Source organism: Harpia harpyja, chromosome 1, assembly GCF_026419915.1.
Source record: "Harpia harpyja isolate bHarHar1 chromosome 1, bHarHar1 primary haplotype, whole genome shotgun sequence".
NCBI classification, from domain to species: Eukaryota; Metazoa; Chordata; class Aves; order Accipitriformes; family Accipitridae; genus Harpia; species Harpia harpyja.
Genome location: NC_068940.1, coordinates 48,607,449 through 48,630,422, shown reverse-complemented (window position 1 = coordinate 48,630,422; position 22,974 = coordinate 48,607,449). Strand labels below are relative to the sequence as shown.

At 41.0% G+C, this 22,974-nt stretch overlaps 1 protein-coding gene across 1 annotated transcript in view; it reads right to left on the bottom strand.

Moving 5' to 3' along the window:
• Positions 1–22,974, bottom strand: part of NPSR1 (neuropeptide S receptor 1) — a 65,843-nt gene that overhangs the window by 38,913 nt on the left and 3,956 nt on the right. The window contains exon 2 of the mRNA XM_052792707.1: positions 12,336–12,468. Coding sequence (XP_052648667.1) covers positions 12,336–12,468 — 133 coding nt within the window. The remainder of the gene's footprint in view (positions 1–12,335; positions 12,469–22,974) is intronic.

Here is a 22,974-nt window from a genome sequence, read left to right as displayed (position 1 = left end):
GCTGGGGCTGACAGAAAAAGCCACTTTCATTTTTCAGACCTTTTAGAGGGGATTTGTTACCAATTTCCATGAGCAAAGGTCCATGGCCTTGCACTTCTTGAGTAAAGACTGCAAATAAGGAGAATGTCCACTTGGTTATTAAATATTTTGCGTGTTTTGTTAAAGAAGACTGAGCAACAAAGGATATTTCTTGTATTTCAGTTGACTTATCAGATATCACTGGAGAGACAATTTCCTAACGAGCAGTATGAAATTACCATATTTAATACACCTTAAATTGTTTTTCTGGACTTAGTAGTAACATACAACTAACTCCAGCAATCCCATAACACATTAGAAAACCAGTGTTTATACAATCCCTATCTCTGTAGCGTGGGAGAGGCATTTTCTAAGAAGGCTCTCCATCCCTCTCACACATGACATCAGTTCCTGGTTTTCTCCCTGCCTATGTGAGCTGGAAATGCAAATGGACAGAAATCAGTTCTTCCATTCAAAACTAGAAAATATCCATCTGTAGAACACCACCATCTTAAAATGTAGATGTGTGCTACTCATCTCCACAGTTAAGGTTATACTAAAAACCCGGTAGATAAAAAGCTGTCCTCGCACATCCAGTGGATGGCATCTGATTTTTGCTGTTAACATTATTTCTTCAGTTCATAAATGACTTCATAAAAATATTTACACACACACACTCATAAAATACTGATTTTTTTTTTTTTTTTTAGGAAATAGTTAAACTTCTCTTTTTGTCATGTTTCTTCAGGTTCCTACAGCTTCAAAGCAAACTGTTTCCTTGTGCTGAAAACCCCCTATTCCCCACTTCTAGTCTGCAGGCTTCTGTCATGTTTTGATAATATTTTGTCGATTGTTCTCTTTTGCTAGTTTACAATGAAAGTACAAACGTCTTGCAAGAAAAATTGCTTCTGTTCATTATCAGTAACCTCTCAGTCTAAGAAATCGGTGTGATCAACCAACCGCTTCTGCTTTTCAGTGCTGTTATCCCTGTTCCTTAAGAAGCAGCAAAAAGTCTGACTTGGAAGTGAAATATCTGGGGGTTTGTCCAGATGTAATTTCCATCCTATTTTGACTATTCCTGTTCTTGTTAAGCAGGTCTTCACCCCTCTCTCTTTCTTGCTATTGCCTGCCTAACTTAATAGGAGTGGGAAAATACATGACTTACCTGCAAGTTTCTTTTGGATTTCAAAGTTTGGGCTATGGAATTTAGCCACAGGTCCTCCTTTAAGGTTAATCATGCAGCTGTAGTGTTACTGCACAGGTTTGGAATAACATTTGTCACTTAAGCTACACTTTTTTTCCAGACCCCACCTGAATAAATTGTCTTTTGGGCAGAGCCCAGAAAAGTTTGGACTAATCCCAGATGGCCATTTAGAAACAGAGCTGAGATTCAGAAACAGAGCTGAGCAGAAAAGAAATAATCATGTGTTTTCCATCAGGTAACATGTTGATATGCCTTGCTGTGCTTAAACATAAATAAATAAAAAAGTACTGAGAAATAGCTTCTCTGTAAAACTTTGTATTTGTGGATGGGTTTTGAGTCAGAGCCTTCTGAGGTGTGATTGAAATGGTGGAAGATTAGGTTCTTAGTTGTCAAAGACGAATAGTAATCCCGACATACTTGGTGACGTATGAACACCAAAGGGATTTATGTAGTCAACTTTAGGGCTCTAAATTAGGAATTGAATCCTTCTGTACAAGTCAGTAAAACTTCAAGGCAGCTTAGAGTGTTTTCCTCTATTGGCTGTAAATGGAGCACGGGGAGAATGACTTCGTATCTCGCATACCTACAGTGAGGCGCCTAAAATAGATGGCATGAATAATCCCTAAAATGAATACCAGTGTGCAAGAATGCAGTCATGAAACTTAATCCAATTATCTCTATGACAGTTATGTCCCATTCTGCTTCCCAGGACTGATGTCAAACCGTATGCTTTCTTTAGACCTACTTCTGTACACATGGCAAGAAGCTAACAGAGCATTTTCCCTCCACCCTCCCTGCTAACGATGATGATGATGCTGTATAAAGCAAAAGGTGTAATGCCCCAAACAACAGTAACTTCCTCTGGTGAAGAAGGTCACAGATTAAAATCCCTTTGGCTCAAAGACCTGCAAATGTAGGTTGTCACCAAAGTACTCAACCACCTAGCTATAACAGAAAGAAGGTGTCTGAAGATATTTGCCTAATTAACATTTCACTAGGCTAACTAGAAAAGTTACTAAGATTAGAATTTCATTGTTCTTTTTGCTGTTTCTTTCAAATACCGCATGGTCACTCTAGCATACACTCCCAGACCACATTGCATTTTTGTCTTACAGCCCCCAAAAGTGCTGTAGTGAGCCAGGTAAACCTTTATAATCTCCACACAGCCCTAGTGGTATCAGCAGAGCTGTGATGGCGCAGTGATTTAGCTGCACAGTGCAGGTCTCAGCACAGGGTTAGAGAAATTACATTGAAGGTGAAAGTGGGGGAGGGAAGCTACTAGCAAAAACCATCTGAAAGGAAATGCTTTCATTTTAGTCACACAGATGTCTAGTCAGAAAAAGCATTTGTATGCAAAGATCTGCAATAATGACAGCTCCTTTTAAAACAATAGAAATGGTAAATGTGGATCTCCAATGTGGAAATCTGTGGGTGGGTAAGTGGAATCAAGTTTAGGCTGTGTGTTTGTGTCTGTTTAAATGAGAAGATGGTGCCTTTGTATAAAGATAGGGCATATAAGGTCTATTCATCATTTTTTAATCCTTTCAGAAATTACTTATTACCCAGGAAAAGCAAACAAAGTGACTGATTCCATCTTAGTTTAAAAATATATGATCTGGGGTGAATTTTGGGAGATAGGATTGTCACAAGATGTTCCACTAGTGTTATTATTTCCATTGTGGGAGTGTCCAGGGGCCCAAGCCTTAGGGATGATGTTCGAAGGTTGTAGTGGGTTGACCCTGGCTGGATGCCAGGTGCCCACCAAAGCCGCTCTATCACTCCCCCTTCTCAGCTGGACAGGGGGGAGAAAATATAACAAAAGGCTCGTGGGTCAAGATAAGGACAGTTGAATAAAGTGAAAGCAAAGGTCGTGCGTGAAAGCAAAGAAAAACAAATGATGTTATTCTCTACTTCCCATCAGCAGGCGATGTCTAGCCACTTCCTGGGAAGCAGGGCTTCAGTACGCGTAGTGGTTGCTCCGGAAGACAAAAATGCCCCCCCTTCCGTCTCCCTTTACTTAGCTTTTATATCTGAGCTGACGTCATATGGTATGGAATATCTGTTTGGTTAGTTTAGGTCAGCTGTCCTGGTTATGTCCCCTCCCGAGATCTTGCCCTGCCCCAGCCTGCCATTGGGGGGGGGCAAAAATGTTGGAGAGACAGCCTTGATGCTGTGCCAGCACTGCTCAGCAGTAGCCAAAACACTGGTGTGTTATCAACACCTTTCTAGCTACTGATGCAGAGCACAGTGCTATGAGGACTGCTATGGGGAGTATTAACTCCATCTCAGCCAGACCCAATACAAAGGTACTGCTGGGTGACGTAGAAACAGAAGCCTGGTGCCTGCTTATGATTTTAAACATACATATACACTGCAAAGGAATAATCATTGCGTACTGTATTGAATACTTATAGGCATACTGTAGCTAGTTTTTCTCTGCTTTAGAAGCAGGGGTATTTGTGGACTAAAGCTTATTAAGTCCCTAAAGGTTATATAAGGAAAGACTCAAATTCTTTGTACGGGAATCCACCCCTCTACTGAAAATATGTTATGGCTCCTCAAAATAAAAGTTTAAAAGATTCCGCTGGCTTGAGAGTGTTATAGTGGCTGAAATGCAGATGAAATCAGGGCATCTTCTCTTTGTTGTTAAATTCACAGGGTCCCAGGCGGTCCTGTGCAACATGGAAAAAGCCCACATCACCATATCCTACACTGAAACTGGTACTGGAGCTATTGGCAAACTGGGAGAGTGTGCATCTGCTGTTTTGCAGTTGCAGAAGGGATATAGTTTATATCACTAGGCACTTTGAAAATTGCACTCTGAGCACCTATGGATGATGAACACACAAACTGTCCCCTTCTGGAAAAATTTAGTACAGTATTTAGATGCTGTACATTGAGGAAAGAAGAGGTTTTTTTCATGAGTTCTCCTTGCCCGAGGGGACCTCAGCTCTATACTTGGAGCTATGCTGCACAGTGGTTTTTGCTACCTGTAAGGGATCTGAAGATCACTGCTCAGAGACAACAGGCTGAAAAATGCTGGTTTAAGGATGTCTGCCTGGTGGGTTGTGATTGCATTAATTACAAACCATGAATCATGGACATCTTATTCCTGCATTTGTAAGATTAAAGTAGGCTATATAAATAACAGTCATTACAGGGTTTTTAAGTGGATGACCATTCTTGCTTCCAGTAGCAAATTTGGAGAGCTCATTATCTTTATATTTTCACTAATGGGAGGGACATTGCATTCTACTTTTATAGATACAGCACTTCAGCTTTTTTTGCTTTTGTGCTACTGTTTCCTACTACAGTGAGCTACAATGGATAGAGTCACAGCAAACACAAATATCGTGTCCAGCCCTAGACTTTCCAGTGAGCCCTTAAGAAGATACCTGAAAATATGTGAGCATTAGGCAAAATATAGAGTACACGAGCTTGGGTCCAGGCTGGTTAAAAACACTTTGATTTTGGCTTGAAATCGGAAACTAAAGCAGAAGAAGTAGTCAGCAAACTTACAGCTCATTTCTACGCACTCGTGGTGTCCCACCTCTACAAGAGCTCCCTGGTGGGGTACTAACCAGCCTGCTTTTTGGGGTACCATATTCTAGACTAAAACTCTGGCTACTGCATCGAGATCAGCTCCATCGCTGTTTCTTTGTCTTTCTCTTGCCCGGATACATAGAAGGCAAAGGCAATCTAACTGTGTTAGACCACAGGATTACTGCCAGTCCTCCAGGGCCACCTTTTTATCTTTGAACCCCAGTCTTGTGGGAGCATAATTTTACCTTTTCAAGGAGGGTTCATTTTGCACTAAAAGCAGTTTCTTTCACATTAAACCTCACAAGGAAGTTGTATAACCAGACCGAATGTTTGTGCACTAGACCCAATTGCACTGTTCTTCCTACACTACTAGACTGGATTGGAGCAATGTATTTTCAGGATGCCAAGTTCTCTATGTCAGACCTCTAGCCTCTGATTTCACCTCCAAAACGTGAAATCTACTTTGTTTTCCATGACCGGTTTCCTTTGGTTGTATGACCAAAAGCTGTGAAATAGAGGTCCTGATACCCCCTCAAGAGACTATGTCTCCTCCTTTGCATAAAGCTTCTTTCTGTCACTCAGTTTTGATGCTAATGCTCACTCTTGGCTTCCTTGCCTAACTTCTGAGGATATTCCACTTTTTACCACATCTACTTCAGGCTTGGGTTTGGAGAAAATGCATTTTGAGGGATACATGTATTAAGTATTTTCTGTTTTCCTCAGGAAAGATTGAGTCTTGTGTTGACTAACCATATATGCAGGCAAGAATGATTATATATAGACATACAGAAATATTCCTGGCTGTTCACATAAGAAATCCAAGAGTATAGTAAAACATGATTCATATTATCAAACTGGAATTGTATAGTGTCAGTGTCCAAGTTACTTATTACGATCTAGGGTACTGTGACTCATCTTCAGATCTGAGTTAAAGTTCAAAGGAAAATTTGAGTTTCTGCTAGGTGGTATTAAATCATCAGAAATGGCAATGGATATCAAATCTGGTTTGCCACGTGCTACCACGGCATATTGCACATTCATCTTATTCTGCATTATGTCTCAGTTTTGGGGGGTACACTAATGCGCACCTAACTTAAAGTAAATCTCCTGTTGTTTTCCAGTTACTGAATTTCTCTTCTTGGCAGAATCAGGATGGAAAATAATTGCTTCTTCTCCAGGCAACTAATGCAGCCATACAATGAATTTTCTTATTCACTTGCAGTCCAGAAAACACGTCATAGTTTCATGGGATGCACTGAATAAGTAATGTTAATATTGCTGTGTTTACTCCCAGAGACTATTTCTGCTCTTGGTAAATTGATTCTCATTTATTCTGTGAATGCAAAATGAACAGTTGTACTAAACATTTATAGTTGCTTTAGCCTGCAGAGGAAAGGTGGATATAATCTATTTCTCTCCCTGTTTTTCAAGCCGTGTGTACACTCAGATGATTTGCAGAGTTTTTGGACTTCAGCTAGGTGTTCAGGAATCAGGCTGCTTCCAAAATGGGGGAATTTACCTGCCATTGGGTACTCCAGAAAATTTCAGTGTCTGTGCCTGAGGCAATATTAACAAATGCCTCTCTTCCTTCCCAATTTTGACACATCCTTTTTAGTAGTGATGGGAACATGCAATGCAGAAGACAGACAATCCATTAGCAGAGACTGTTTCCTTACCATACATTAATTACAGTTTAAAGAGCTTTTCGGACATAATGAACACAAGAAATGCAGATATCCTTCTTTCAGTTTTATCAATGAACAGAGCAGTACAATTGTAATTTCTTCCAAGTCTTCTTTTCTGCAGGTAAGATATTGAACCATTTCCTTAATGCAAAAGAAAACAAAAAATAGCAAATGCCTCTCCCCTTTCCTCTGCCTTCATTTTTTTTCCAAAACTGGCAGAAAACAGAGGTGTGGAAAGAGGAGAAAGCCACAGATTTTTGGGAATTGTTGAAATAAACTCTATTTCAGTTCAGCAGTCTGCATTAGGTTTCTGTGTCTTGGGTAGGCAATCATGTAAATCAGATGGCAATTTCCAGCCAAGACCCAGCTGGCAAGGTATCAGTTTTCCAGTATAACTGGGAACTCTATGGGCATTTTGACTGCCAACAGTCCACCTCCATTAAGGTGACTTGCTGAGTTAGCTGCTAATTGGCTCTATGCAATTAACTTCCAATGCTTGTAATCGCTGTGATGTCTAAAGTACTTGTAAAACTGATGAATTCGTATGTATGATTTCTCTGAACTGAGGAAATATTACATTTTCCAGATGAAAAGCTGGAACAGAGACAATTATCTGTTAATATTGTTCTACATGTTAGTTTTGGTAACAGTGTTATTATATTAGGCTTTTGTACAGATCAGGGAGTAACAAGTAATCTTCATTCCTTCAAGTCACATAGACAAGGAAGAAAAATAATAAAGGACAGGCACAGTCCATTAAAGCAGCCAGTGTCATAGTCATTTTGGTGTAGGAAAAAAAAAAGAAGAAAGGAAGGACAACTCCTAAGGTGTTTGTTCATGTTTAGCCATTGTAGTAGTAGAGTCAGATGCACCTATTTAGTGCATCTAACTAGCAAATTAGTTGGCAGACTCTGCCTCAGTCATCTTAACCAAAGCCATCCCAGAAGTTGGTGGCTGAGCCCAGTTGGTTTTAGCCCCACAATCATGCTCTCTCTGGGCAGAAGCAGCACAGAAAAGAAACATTCCTTGCTTTAGCAGGGCCCAAGTCCACCTATTCACTCACATAACCCTCTCATAGCAAGTTTTCAGTGTATTGGCTTTTTACTAAACACTAAATAAAATGAGTGCAGTTGCTTAAGGACCAAGGCCTTCTGTGGTCCAGCTTTCTGGGAGCAACTGAGGAAGGTGGCAGCGATATAAAAAGACACTTTTAAAAATACCTTCTTGTCTTTTTAATGTCATTCTCAAGTCATCCCTTAGGATTTGGTATTTATATCACAATATAGACTGTAGCTAAATACTTTTACAGGTTGTCTTTTGGGGTTTTGTTTATATGTAAGCTACCATAGAAGTTAGCTGACATTCTTTTTATTTTCTCTCTTCATTACAGCCACAGCAATACTTAAGTGAGCATGTATTTCAAATCAAGTCTATTGGCCTACAGCTTAAAATCGGGCATGCAGTAAAGTGCCTACTTGTATTTCTACCCCTAATAATGAACAAAATCTAACATTGTTCTTAAGGTACTAATTTCTGCTAAACGTTGGAATAGAAGGAGAAACTCACAGAGCTAATGATCACGACATTTCCCGCCCCAACTTTCCAGATGTTAATTTCGGAGAAAAAAACTCAAAAAACTACACACCTATTAAAAGGAAATTAAATACGTTCCTCTGTCACTAGTAGTTGAAATTGGATGAAGAAAACTGAGAAGTAAAATACTTTTTAGCAGATATTTTTAATTTATTCCTTGATTGGTTTTAGAATTGGTCAGATGATAATGAGTTTTTATTGAATGGACTGTTTAGCCAATAAATTACATTCCTTGTCCAAGGCTACTCAAGTAATTGTGCTTTATACATGTCTGCTGCTTTTACATTTTGAGAATAGGGTTAAGAAGCCTTCATTTGGTAGAGCTGGTAAAGTGATCTAAATGGATATAAATGTGTGGACAAACCATCTTTTCTGAAAACAACCATATTTTGCTTGAAAATTTCCATTGTGATACAGCATCTGTGAACTTGCCCATCTATCAGACATCAGTCTTTGATCTTGAACCACTCAGTGAATTTGGTCAGAAGCAAAGATCTTAAAGACACTAAGACTCTGCAAGTTATGTGAAATGGCATCAGGTAGGAGGAGATGTGAGAGGTTTCCTGCCAGGAGAGATAGCTACACCATGAGCATAACCTGTGCTAAACTCAGAAGAAATCTGTCTGGGAAAAAGTATTTAGAAATACCGTCCTCACAGGGAAATCTTCAGAGGTTACACTGTCTGAGAAACTAAATTGCCTTGGAGGTAGAAATCTGTAGGAAACCTAGCTTCAGTTTCAGTCTTCACAGATGAGCTTGTTCCTACAAAAAAAACATTTTTACAAAAAAGTAATATGCCCGAAAGAAAACTGAACACAAGGCAAACAGCAATATTTGTCTTTGTTAAATTAGCTGATGCTGAGTGATTAGTACTATTGTTCAACTCTGCTGTTAACTCTTAGCTGATTTCCTAGTGCTTAATTCCCAGAAAATTTCAAAGAGATTTATGCATGAACTGGGAGTTAAACATAGACTTAAATGCAGTACTGACAGAGGAGTTGTATGGGCATATATTTGATATGAAATATTCTGAATCCAGGCATCAGCAACATCTTTAAGCACACTGAAGGTGAAGGGATGGCTCACATTCCTACAGATCCCTGCAGCCTCGAGCACCATGTTGAATTATGGCATAGCAAGCGATCAGTATGAGTCTTGTCTCTGAATTTGCCGAGTGGGTTGAACCATTGAATTCTGGCTGTGTTGAAAGAAGCCTCAATCAGTTAGTTACTTCTTTTCTGCATCTGGCTTGGCAATCAGTCAAGGAGAACAACAGTGCTCATTTCCTATTCATGTATTATGCACAATTTGCTTTGAATACCTTGTTTATTCTAACACGAAGGCTATATTTTCATTTTATTTTGGTAAAACATTAGTTGAAATACGTGAGAATTGAGGACACTACTGAACTATCAAGCCACAGATCAATAGACAAAAAGTTTTTAAATGGCTTTGAAATGCCTGCATTGGTAAACCTATATCCATTATTCTTCCCTCTGCTACTGGATCAGAAATAATAAATATTTTAAGAATCTCAAAATAGACGGAAGTAGTAATATTGACTAAGCAGAAACTGTTTGCCAGGAGATTAGGCTTTAGTTGGTAGGATTTAAATATGCCTGCCATGTCAAAGCAATGTGACAAGCCAGTGTTTTCATAATGTTCTGAGTCTACCTCATAACTTGTTGTGAGAGGATGATGACTGTTGCCAGCTTGCTTTTGTTCTTAATATTTTTGAAGATAAGAAAGTGAAATGGCTCCATTTCAGGAATTAAGTCATTTCTTTGTGCCAAAATACTGACAGGAACTCTTGGTGCGGGAAGATAAATTAGAGTTCTGACTCCTGCATCACAAAAAAGAACTCAACATTGCTTGAAAGGAGGCTTGCTGTTCAAGCTGGTGTTACTTCTTTTAACATTGCAGATGTGAATGTCAAGTGGGTTTTCTATGGGAATTTCTGTAATATGAAATGGAACAGACTTGAACTCAGGCACTTTGAAGCTCTGATTTTAAAAGTCAGGGATAATTTTAGGGAAGGGGAGGTCAAAAGAATCAGCAAGTGGAACACATAGTCCTCAGACAATATTGTAACATCAGCTGTATAGCACTATCTGCTGCCCACATCTAATGGGGTATTTGCCTTGTCTTTTCCACTGATTATTACAGCTCCCTCAAAACTGCACTTGCAGTGCCTTCCCCTTCCTTCTTGTAGATGGTATCTGAACCCCTAGTGAATAGCTCTCTACCCACCCCAGTTCTAATCCAAAAAGTCAGCCTTTCCTATGTGTCCAAAATGGCAAAACTCCCACCCAGGTCCTTACCCAGCACAGCAACAACAGTAGACTCCTCCTAGTACACCTCATGTGGACCAGCCTTCTCCTGAGCTATCCTGGTCCAGACACTTCTGTCCGCTTCTTGCTTTATTTCTTTCACTTGGACACTCGTGTCCTTATGCTGGTTCTTTCTCTGCTGCAGTAAATACATTTGTTTTCTTACTAGGACAAGACCCTTTGCTGTTTAGTTGAGCTCTTCCTATTAGGACTCATGTTCTATTACCTCTACATGTATTACGTATGCCTTTGCTCTGGCAGGAAGCCCAGCCCTTGTGCCCTCTGTGCCAGGTGGACACACGGGGTCATTTTCCACCCTCCTCGCTTCCAAAGCCCTTCTCATGACAGTTGTCCACAGTACTCTGCTCCCTGATGACAGTAGGTAGAAAATGGATGGTGTCTGTCTGGGGCTTCAGTTGTGCTCCTTCCCTGTATTATTGCTTGGTTGCCTACCTTTTACCATCTTCTGTGTATTCATCTGGGATTGGGAGCTCTTTGAGTAGAGGCTGGCTATTTTGCAGCTCCTGCGAACACAGTAATGCTTAATCTATGATTGATGCTCCCAAACTGTGCTGTGAGGCTGTATCAACACACCTTACCTGATGGAAAATACTGCTGGCACATGAAGGAAGTGACATGAAAGTCATGACCGAGATAAGAAGTGAAACCATTTGTTACAGATGACTCACAGGCGAACAGGGAAACCAGTCATCAGTATTTCAGAAGAGCAGTCACTGCAAACCTTCACCTCCTCACCTTGCAATAATTCTTACATCATCTGTAGCTATGGGACAGTCCCTTTGCATCACTTTGCACACCTTGGTCTAACTGTTTCAACTGAGAGTAGTTCTTCAAATGGGACAAGCTCCTGGGCAGACACGGTTGAGACCATGAGCAGGAGTTCATTTACTTGCAAAGAATGCATGTTGAAAATTGGGGACTGTAGTCCTTTGCTTTTCCAGTTTAAACAGGGATGCAACAGACATCAAAGGAGGATGCAATATTGCTGGGAAATCACATATTAAACAGCCCTTTAGTGGAAAAGTGCTGTAACTCCTACCATATCTTACAAAAAAAGCAACAGAAAGAATATAAATATATCCTATATACACAAACAATGCAACACAGCTGTCTTGTAAGCAGGGATTTGTAGCAGGACACTGTTATAATAACAGCACATATTTTCCCTTGGGAAACTTAAAACCCCACAAATTCAGTCCATTCAAGGCCACAGAGAAACAATGTGCTGCTTATGCTCTTGTTTCCATTCCTAGTTGCTGAGATATTGACGTTTTTACAAACCAGGTTTCTGTACATTTTCCATTTTGTTTAAAAACTATGAAGTTCTTAGAGCAGCATCCTTTTTTCCATTCAAAAAAATTAACTAAATGTATTCTTCTCCACATTTACATTTTTATATTTTTCTTACTTGGCTAAACCAGACAACATGAAGTTATTTTCACTCTTCAACGCAAGAGCGTAACTGATGGAGCAATATGAAATACTTTAGAAAGGGGTTTAGTAGAAAAACACAAGAGATTCATCTTAAACTAGTTTAATCTAAACAATACCATGACAACAGCTGGGGACATAACTTCTGGGAAATACGGATGCAAATTCAAACTGGAAGATAAGATTCAGTGAAATCAATGAGTTGCAGCTGCTGCATCTCACACAGACACTACTACATCTAGCAACATCTTTTTAGATCAGAGCAGACTGAGTCCTAAGATAAGCAGCCATCCATCTGTCTTATGGCAAGCTGCAGCTGGATGTTAGGTGGCAACTGAATTCTTCACCGCTCAACTTGCAATTTTGTCATTTTTATAATATTTTATTTATAATTTATAATATTTATAATATTATAATATATATAATAATATATAATAATATTTATAATATTTGTCATTTTTATACTGATTTCTGTGCAGTTCAGATGCCCTTCCCCCTCCCATACATTACCTGTGATTGCCAACTGTGTAACGAAGAAGGTCATTCGAGATTTCCGCTTCCTCCTCCAGGTAGAGAAGAGCACGATGGCATTTCCAGAAATCGTTACAATAAAGAGAATCCAAAGAGTCACCAGCTGCTCTGTCTGCATTAGAGAGAAGGAAAAAAAAGCATATCAGTAGGTCAGCCGGTAGTGACTTGGGTTAAACCAGTCAGTTATCCTAGGACAAATGAGATGAGAATGGAAAAAAGGAGTGAAATGTGAGTTTTGCTAATTGATTTCTAATTATTTAGTCTAAAAGATACTCTAGTTCTTTCAGAAAATCCTTAACATGCATCACTGCTGGTGATGTTCATTCCAGTTTAATTTGCAGTGGCTGCATATTACTTTTATCTTCACAAAACCACTTGCAGTGTCTGTGTTAGGCACTTAACACTAAAATGAGAAGCAGCCCTCAGTTTTGTCGTGTTGCTCCAGCAAGCTGTGAAATAACCAGCTGCCTTACTTTGTAAGGAGTATCAATAGATGGGCTCCTTTGGAGAAATGGGGGAAATAAATACTTCTCTCCTTCCCAGCTCCAGCGAGTCTGGGTCATCCACAAGCCCTACGAAATTCAGACATCCACTCCATGATCTAGATGTGCACCAAGACTGAAAGGAAAGAGTGACCCTCTGTAAGGAAAAGTAAAATTGTGTAGCGAGCAATACGTGATGACCAAACGTCCCCTAGTGGTAGTGTGTACAACGAAAAGAAAGTAAGAAAAAAAAGTTATTTGCGCTGTCAAAGCATCAGGATCCTTTGGCTGCAAGATCAAGAACGTATGTATCCATTTTCGCTTGTTTTGTGAGTACACACCCGATCTTCTCCTGCCCTTTTGGCCTACCGACCACCATTTGGTCCTTTTTAGATGCAGGATAGTTATTTTTCAGTGCTCACTCTGTAGGTTTCCCCTCGCCATGTGAGAGTGTGAAGTTTATGTTTCCCCCAGAGCAGCCAGCCAGCTCTGATGCCTGAGAAGCACTGAGTCTGGTGAGCGTGGGGTCATCTAGGAGAAAATATTCTGCCTCTCTGCAAAATTCTCACTTATAAAAAAAACCTGTCCTGTGTAAAGCTGCATGTGGTGGCACGGCGGAAGATGGCTCTGCTGCTCTTCTGCACAGACGAGTAGGAGAGGGGATTTTTCACAGTAACAGTTTGGTTTGAAGGGCATAGAGTAGCGGAGCTCAGGAGAAAAAAAATCCTAATGTATCCAGCAGCGATACCTTTTCTAGGTGTCTGCAAATCTCTTCAGAATTTCTTGGAAACAAATTCCCTTCAAAATGTGTGGCAGAGGTATGGCGGAACTATTTTTATGGAGATGCTTTGCTTTGTACAGGAATTGGAAGAAAGTGTCTTTTTGGAAAGTAATTAAAATTTTAAAAGGTAAGATTTCACATCACTTTTGTCCTTGGAATCAGTGGGTTGTCCTCAGGGTTTGGTTTGTCTTTCCCATTTCAGGAAAGATCTTTAACACATGAAGAAAACTGAGGGGCAAGACTTGTTCTCATTTTCTCCGGTATAAAATCAGGAGCGCATTTTCTTGAAAGAAATTCTGTACTCCTGTATTATACTGATGTGGGTACAAACAGAACAAGGATCTGACACTCAAATCTGTGGGATACTTGGAAAGTAATGGGCACATAGTGAACAATCCAGACTCGATAGAATTGATCAATTTGTGAGCCAAGGATGTTTTGTAGGCAGCAGGCTTCAAGGACGCTTTGCTTGTGGACACATATTTAGCTAACGGTAGTAAGAGCATTCCAGATGCCTTTAGAAGGCCTTGAACAGAATAAACAAGAAGACAAAAAAAGAAAGATGCCAATTAAAAGAACACAGGTGCGCATTCCATGATAAAGGGAACTTGGCACAAAGAACCTCAATTCAGCAGCTTATCTTGACCAATTAGACTGAGACAAGTTTCGCATGTTTTAGTTAATACAACCAATTATGCCTTATGTTTATGCGTGTGTACAGTGTTGATATAACCAATCATTAGGTGTAACTAGGCGCGTGGACAGCTCATGCTAACCAATCTCTAATGTGCTTATGCGTGAACAGTAACTAGAATGAACATATAAACCGAGCTATCTTGGCAATAAAGTGGCATCTGCTTGATCATATTGATTGTGTGCAGTGTCCGTGACTTCCACGTCAACACAAATCTTCTTCTGATTCCCACAGAAGAAAAACTTGTGGAGCAACAGAGACTGTGTTAGGGGGGTGTTTCCCCACCACAGGGGTGCAGCACATATGGTCAGTTTAAATCCCCTCTTGCCAGGTTAAGAAGCAGTGCTTAACAATTTAGCAATTTTAGGCTAAGGCTCTAGGGAAATGTACACTTAAACCAGACTACAAAGGCAACCTAAAAGGTGCAAAAGCTGAATATAGGAGAGGTATGTTTGAAAGACCATAGACAATGGAATAAAGCCAAAGTTTCTATTAATCTATTTGTGGTAGCTGCCATTCAGAGAGAAGAGAAAAAGACCTCATTCTTGGGGATTAGGGAGCTATAATAATAGGCAACTTAAATCAGTGCAGCCTCTCTCAGTCTGTGTTAGCTTGCAGAATGAAAACTTCTGTGGTTATTAATGGGATGCCCACCGTGATAAAGGCCTTTGTGGAGGCTAGGATTAGAATTCAAAATTATCTTGATTGATGAATTGGAAACATGCACTGGACAAAAAACAAGCTGCTGTTCAACAAAGGAGAAGTGCGGGACTGTACAGTGCAGTGGATGTAATCACATTGGGTTGGGCAAGCCTTCAATACATCCCCCCCCACATGCAGCACATAAAGTGCCCCACAAGTGGACCATGATTTAATAATGTCACCCTACCATGAGAGCGACAACCACCATCATGGGATCAACACTAGTCTCACATGCCTCTGCTCTACTCCTTCCACAGTACCCAGCAGCTGTACTATGCCCACTCCTGGGCACCATGCTTCAAGAGGGACACAGAGCAATGAGTTGACAGCAGTCTAGAGGATATAGCCAGGTGAAAAGACTGACTGAATGAAGTTGCTTAATCTAGCAAAAAGCAGACTGCAGGAAAATAGGAACATAGCCTTGAAGACACAAAAAGACTATGTAAAAAAGGAGAGGAATAATCTCTTCTTCAGATTCACAGACTGGCCAAAAATTGGTGAACCAAAACTACAGCACATAATTCAAGTTGATAATTTTAAAAATTTGACTTTAAAATATACCGTGTATATATATATAGATTGCTTGAGTCAGTGAAACCTCCATCTGTGAAGGTCTTAAAAATAGCTATCGGGTTAGAGAGATAGCTGATTGATCCTTGAACTTCACTCCCGCTGCATTTTCTATAATTTTGTTTTATTCATCACCTTAAGGTTGCTAAGACATAGAGGTATTTTATTTCCTGTCTTGTTTGTTCATCAAGCAAAAATCCTCTTTTTGTAACAACCTTCAGCAAGGTGATTTACAAGAAACATTGTTTAATAATTGTTTAATAACATTGTTTAATAATGTTGTGCAGACATCAGAGGCATAAAGAGAAAGATAATAACATCTCCCAACCCCCCGTGTAGAAGCTTTAGGCAAGGGCTGCTTTTGCACTGGGCATTGCTAACTACATTACATGAGAAGAGACCAGTGTCATACATCAGTTCTTTTGGATCAGAAAAGCTAGAGGTGCTGGTGACCTAATTAAGGTCACAGAACAAATCAAAGTCAAGAGGATTTCCTTGGCTTTTCTACAACCTTTACATGCGCTGCTATTCCACGAGACTGCTGTGTCTGGAGCATGAAGTTCTTGACATCTGGAGCGCATATTCACGGTTTACTAATTTGCTTTAGGATTAAAACCAGTTTTAGTCAATGAAGCAAGTCTCTTCATGGGTGAAATGTAAGCCAGAAAACCTGTCTGAAGATTGTGTGCGTTTTCATTTGCTTGTAGAAGAGGCTTGTTATTTTGTCTCTGACAAAATTTCTGAATCCATAGGCTGTGATAAGTCTAGCAAAAGATGTATTCTGCTTTATATTTGAGACAAAGATCATCCCTGCGAGCAGCTTTAATCAAGACTATAATTAAATCCTTTCAGAGCCATTGGGAGACATATTGGTGCCATGATGCCATCCCTCCTTCCAGTTCTCCCCAGCCAACTTCCTTGCTTGCTTACTCATTTCTCAGGATTTGTATCCCCTCTGTTGGGGGTCACCAGTCGTGGCTGGGGAACAGGGATATACCTGATAGCCCATCCCAATGGAGGTGCTGTTGCTCATGTCTTGAGGTGCAGAAGACTTTGCCTGATATCAGAGCAATTGCCTAATAGAAGGAGAGGTTCAACTATCAAGGGACAAAGCATGTTTGTCCTTGAACGGGAACCTAACATGGAACAGTTTTGTTCTAGCTGCTGAGGCTGGTTGGGGAACAGCCTCGAAAAAATAGGTTGCCAGGTAAGACATGAGCAAATAAACAGAAAAAGAGAGGGAGAGGTAGTCCATTCCTGATCTGGCTGGCTGGCCTCTTAATGTGAGGTGAGGAGGCATATAGTGAATTCATGTCCTTGCTGACCTGGTGCTTTCCTGCTCCATGTCCTTGGTCACCTGGGTGAAGAAGAGGAGCTGATCTCTCATATCACAGGTCAGTAGTGGCTTAAGTCTCTGAACAGCTTCTTCTTGCTGGTTGGTTAAATTCTGGGAATATGCAAAAGGTCTTACTGCTTGCCTTTGGTATATTTTAAAATTTATGTTTCTAGCATAGCCTATTGCAGCAACTGAGATTGCAGGAGAGATGTAATCACGGAGAAAGCCAAACAATTTTGTAAGGATGTTCTTCTCAACATGTAAGAAGAACACATAAACCTTCTTGCTAAATTGGGGAACTGTCATGCTCACAGTCAGGTTCACCAGTAGTAGATTGCATTGTGCTTTCTTAAAGGAGGAAAAAAAAAAAAAGCGAAAAGTCTTTTCTCACCCTCTGAAATAATCACTTTAATTGCAGGCCATGCAAGAAAATAGAGAAGTCTAGATTTGCATTTTTTTGACCTTGTTGTAGAAGATCTGGAGTCTTGAACTTTCAATACTGAAAATGTTCTGGACAGATTTGCTATTTTAACAGCCCTCATTTAGGATGGAAAAAAAAACCCAAACCAAAACCCAAAACAAACAAACAAAAAAAAACCCCAGGAAGATTAATTTTCCTGAGGCAGACAGGTGCAGCTTGACTGATTCCAGTCAGGGATTTATAGTCAGTTTATGTCTAAGGCAAAATGTACTTTGGACACTGAAAAAAATCAAAGCAAGACACTCATCGGTACAATTTAATTAAGGAGTCTTAAAGATACTGGCACAACCTCTGACACAATTCATGAAGTTTTTTAAAATAAATAAACAAAGCAAAAATAAATAAAACCCCCTCTTTCATACTGCCAGATTCCTCCACAGCAGAAACCCTATAGGAGCCTTGTGGGGTCTAACTGCTGCCTACAATTACCTAACAATGGGAGGGTCCAGAGAAGATGGAGCCAGGCCCTTCTCAGAAGTGTACAATGAAAAGACAGGAGGCCACCAGTAAGAGTTGTAACATGGGACATTTTGATTAGATACTAGGAAAAAATGTTTGTCGTGAGGGTGGTCAAACACTGGGATGGGAGCCCAGAGAGGCTGTGGGATCTCCATCCCTGGAGATATTCCAAACTTGAGTGGATGCTGCCCTGAACAATCTGGCATAGTTTGAATTTGCTTTTGAGTGGTTGGTGCAGGTGACCTCCAGAAGTCCTTCCCTACCTGAATTATTATGTACATACAAGTATGCATAAGACATATTTTCTTAAGGAATGAACTTAAAACTAGAAGGTACTTATACAGATGTAATCCGATGAGCGCTTTGCCCAAGTTGTATATTATTTATTGTATCATAGAAACACGAACAACTCAGATCTGTGAGAATCTTTATGTAAATTAAAATTCGCTCTGCACGTAAAGAGTAGGGGTGTAAAGGCTGCTGGCATGGAAATGACACAAACATATTAGTCTTAGGAAAAAGGACTTAAAAGTATAAGAAGGCATTTGTCTTATGCTTACATGGAGGCCTGAGATGAAGAATTTCTGCCAGGGTGTGACCAGCTTAAACAATGAGCTGTCAGAAGTAAAGTCACTGAAGGGATCATGACGATTGTTATTTTTACCAGCTACAAAACAAAACTTCTTTAATACATAAAAAAGAACAAACTCAGTTAAAGTGCCAGCCGGAAACATCCCAACATTGGGTTGTGGGGAAAAAAAAAAAAACTAACAGAAAACTGCTTGAAGATAAGCTGTAGGTGGATTACAGATACTTTAGTTGTAGACAGCAGTTCTGACTGCCAAGAGGGAACACAGTAAGGGGCACCAAATATCTTACAAAAAGAGGGACAGTGGACAGAATACTTAGAAGTAAGCTTCATACAGTAAATGTTAGTCACCTGAATGTGAAAGTTCAGATGCTTAATTCAAGCCAGCTCCTAATGCTCAAGAAAAGCTGCAAAAATGGCTGGATGACTCGATTCATTTGCTGATAGGCTTTGTCTCAGTAATAAAGAAACAGGCTAACAACTGGGAAGATCACTGAAATCTTATGCCCTAGTTGTCACAAGCAGCAGAAATTGTACTGGCCATGCCTGGAATACAAGTGTGTTTTGAAAGAAATTTCGCTATCTAGCGAGGCAAAACTGAGAAGATGTTTCTGTACAGCATTCACACAAGATGTTCCTGGAAGTTTTGGGAAAGCAATTTGACTGACACGGAAAAGCTCTGGGAAAACTCATGTGACAATAAGAAAGACTGAGAAAAGAGAAAGTTCAAAGCTAACTTTTATATTTTGTCTTTGAAAGTGCTTCCACTATGATTTAATTTGAGAGGAACACAGCTGGGAGGGCAACAAGCCCTCTAGGAGTTGGCTTTTTTTGGTAGCATCGCCTGGAATGGGGCCTGATTCAAACTGCATAAATACTAGTGCAGCCCCAGGTTTGCCTCTGGGCCTGCTGCTTTCCCATTTCCATGGCAATGGTCATGCCTGAGAGGTCTCATATCTCCTTCTGCACAGGGGCTGCTTTACTGAGATGATTTCTCACAGGCTGTCCATGCTATCCTCCCAGCATGTAGCTACAGGTCATTCTGGCAATCCTGGGATGCGTTGCCACACAAGGTCTTCACAGCACATCAGAGGTGCTGGCAACAGTCACTTCTCCACAGGTCCTTATGGTTGAAAGAAGGGCACAGCTGGAAGGGACCCAAGCTGATGTTTTCTATTCTGCCAGACTTGAGAAGCAGTTTTGCATGAGCTTGTGTCTACACGGTATTGCATTCATAGTCTGTGAATGTTAATGTGTTATGTAGAGGAAAAAATCTATACTATTTTTTCCCTTTTAGACTCAGGGAAACAGAGAAGCTGAGGGAGCCTATTCACTAAATCAGGACCCTTTCTCATGGAATGGGGTAATTATGTTATTAAAATTACTTTCACTTATTTTTGAAATGTAGCAAAACTGTATCTATCTTTTTTTGTGAATCCCCATTTTTTTTAAAATGTATTTCTTAGCACTGACTTCACCATCATGGGTCAGGCAGGGTCCTTTCAGAGCGCAACATTTAATGCATGTGGATTGCTGCGATCTTTCAAAGCTCAAATTAACAGCTAAACAAACCACCCCCCACCCTTCCCCCAATATCCTCCTAAGGTGTGCCTGGGATAGAGGGGAAGATTTTCAGTCAATAACAAATGGTAACAATTCAATTTTACTAGCCAATAGTTCACATTCGCCATTCTGCTGTTTTTGGTACAAGATGGATAATAAATGAGGACAGTACTGTTCAGTTATTGCAGGATTTTTTTACCCTAGGAAACTTCCACAGAATTAGACAAACAGATATCCCTGATTTTAATGTCATAATGAAAGATACATTTTTCATGGTGTACCTACCTATTTTTTCCTAGAACATTTTCAACATGAAGAGATAATATTAAGTCACACCATGGTCCATCCATAACTGTATGATTTTGATAACCCTATTTAAAACTGTGAAATGCTGTTTTTTCTTAATCCCCAAAAGAGGTAAAATGATTAAGTATGCCTAATCTGTACAATTAAAACAGAAAAAACTGGAGAAATTAATACTTTCTAGGCATATTTATACAGGAGAGGCAGACAGATGGAAACCCTGTGGCCGAATGGATCATGGAGTCAGAAGTATGAGGGCTGCTAGTATAAAACCGCCCAAATCGGTTGGCTCACAGCTACCCCCAGTTGGGCTGTCATACAGCCAGATCACTTCTGTGTTGCATTTAAGCTACTAGATGAAGCCAGGCTGGCCAACAGCACTGCAGCAGCAGTTTCACAAGGACATCAGCTATTACATTCTCATTCTCAGCGCAGCATCTTGCGAATAGCAATAGTCATTACGGCATATTGCAGAGGCTGCATTCAGGAGTTCCTGACAACTTATTTTTGTTGACTTAATTCTCCTCCTCTCCCCCACTGAAAGATTGCAAAGTCACTTATGAATTATTTGATATGCCTATTTTTCTAAAATGTATGATTGCATTTGCAGAGATTGCTCCAGAAATTTGACAGCACCCATTATTATTTTTCTGTTATGTATTCAATGACGGGATGCTCTGTGAGGTTTACTTGAAAATCAGAAAGAGCAATGGCATAGGCGAATGCTGCCCAGGAGATAAAGAGACTCCTGCATTTGGATGAAATGACAGGGACAACAGATTCTGACTTAAACAGGCCCTGAGGATACCTGGCGCCAAATCCTTGTTACCTGATAGTCCTACAAAACAAGTCAATGCAAACCTTCTCTCCACGTGTTGGTCTCCTCAGCTCTTTGCTGGAGATGGTAAGCCCTGACCTTTGTAAAGAGCATTAGGCTCCATGGATAAGCAGCACATGCTCTTAGATTTGTACTTACTCTGGCATGGCTATGCAGTCCTGTTTAATACCTGAGCTACATGGGCTAAAACATGCAGGTATGGGGAATGCTACAGTGTGGGGGGAGGACAGTCACAGGCAGAGTCAAACAGTCCTTCCTGAAACGAACTGGGAATTTAGATTATATGTGTAAAATCATTTGTGGCGGATTCGATATGCACATTGTTCCTCCTGAGAGCTCGAACACTTCAGTGTCACTGATGTGGTGATGCTGCATGGCACAGGGACCAGGGCTCGAGGGGGATGTCAGCATGTGGACCAGTGACTGGGGTTCCCACCTGGCGGGGGAGAGACTGGGGTTCCCAAACAACCTTGGTTGTAAACGACAAAACCTTTGTGTCCTGCTGCACAGGTGAGGGCTCAACTCTACACATCAGAAAACAAAATAAGAAAATATACTAGATGATGGAAGTCAGCCCACTCTCCTGGGAGGCAGGAGATGATGGTGGGAACACAGTCTCACCAGAAAGGAACAGCAGCTGGGACTTTTCTCTTTTTGATCACTCCAACATCTACCCTATTGCATAAAAGTAGGGCATCCCATTTCTTAGCAGACCTCTTAAAAAAGAGCCCGACTCCATCCTCTCCGAGGATAAGCACATGCTCCTATAACTGGAGAAGCTTCGGGGCTGTTGGGGACCTGGCAAGCGGAGGTGCTTCCTCCAGCCCTGACGAATCATAGAATCATAGAATCATTTAGGTTGGAAAAGACCCTCAAGATCATCGAGTCCAACCATCATCCATGCCCACTAAACCGTGTTCTGGAGTACCTTGTCTACGCGCTTTTTGAATACCTCCAGGGATGGTGACTCAACCACTTCCCTGGGCAGCCTATTCCAATGTCTTACTACCCTCTCAGTAAAAAAATTTTTCATAATATCCAACCTAAACCTCTCTTGCCGCAACTTGAGGCCATTTCCTCTCGTCCTATCTCCAGCCACCTGACAGAAGAGACCAACACCCACCTCACTACAACCCCCTTTCAGGTAGTTGTACAGAGCGATAAGGTCTCCCCTCAGCCTCCTCTTTTCTAGACTGAACAACCCCAGATCCTTCAGCCGCTCCTCATAAGACTTGTGCTCAAGGCCCCTCACCAACTTGGTTGCCCTTCTCTGGACACGCTCTAGCAGCTCAATGTCTTTCCCATAGTGAGGGGCCCAAAACTGAACACAGTACTCGAGGTGCGGCCTCACCAGTGCCAAATACAGGGGAACAATCACCTCCCTCCTCCTACTGGCCACACTCTGATACAGGCCAGGATGCTGTTGGCCTTCTGGGCACACTGCTGGCTCATATTCAGCCGGCTGTCAACCAGCACCCTGAGGTCTTTCTCTGCCGGGCAGCTTTCCAGCCACTCTTCCCCAAGCCTGTAGCGCTGCATGGGGTTGCTGTGACCGAAGTGCAGGACCCGGCACTTGGCCTTGTTGAACCTCATGCAATTGGCCTCAGCCCATCAATCCAGCCTGTCCAGATCTCTCTGTAGAGCCTTCTTACCCTCAAGCAGATTGACCCTGCCTCCCAATTTGGTGTCGTCTGTAAATTTGCTGAGGGTGCACTCAATCCCCTCATCCAAATCATCAATAAAGATATTAGACAGAACTGGCCCCAACACCGAGCCCTGGGGTGACCTGCTGCCAACTGGATTTCACCCCATTCACCACA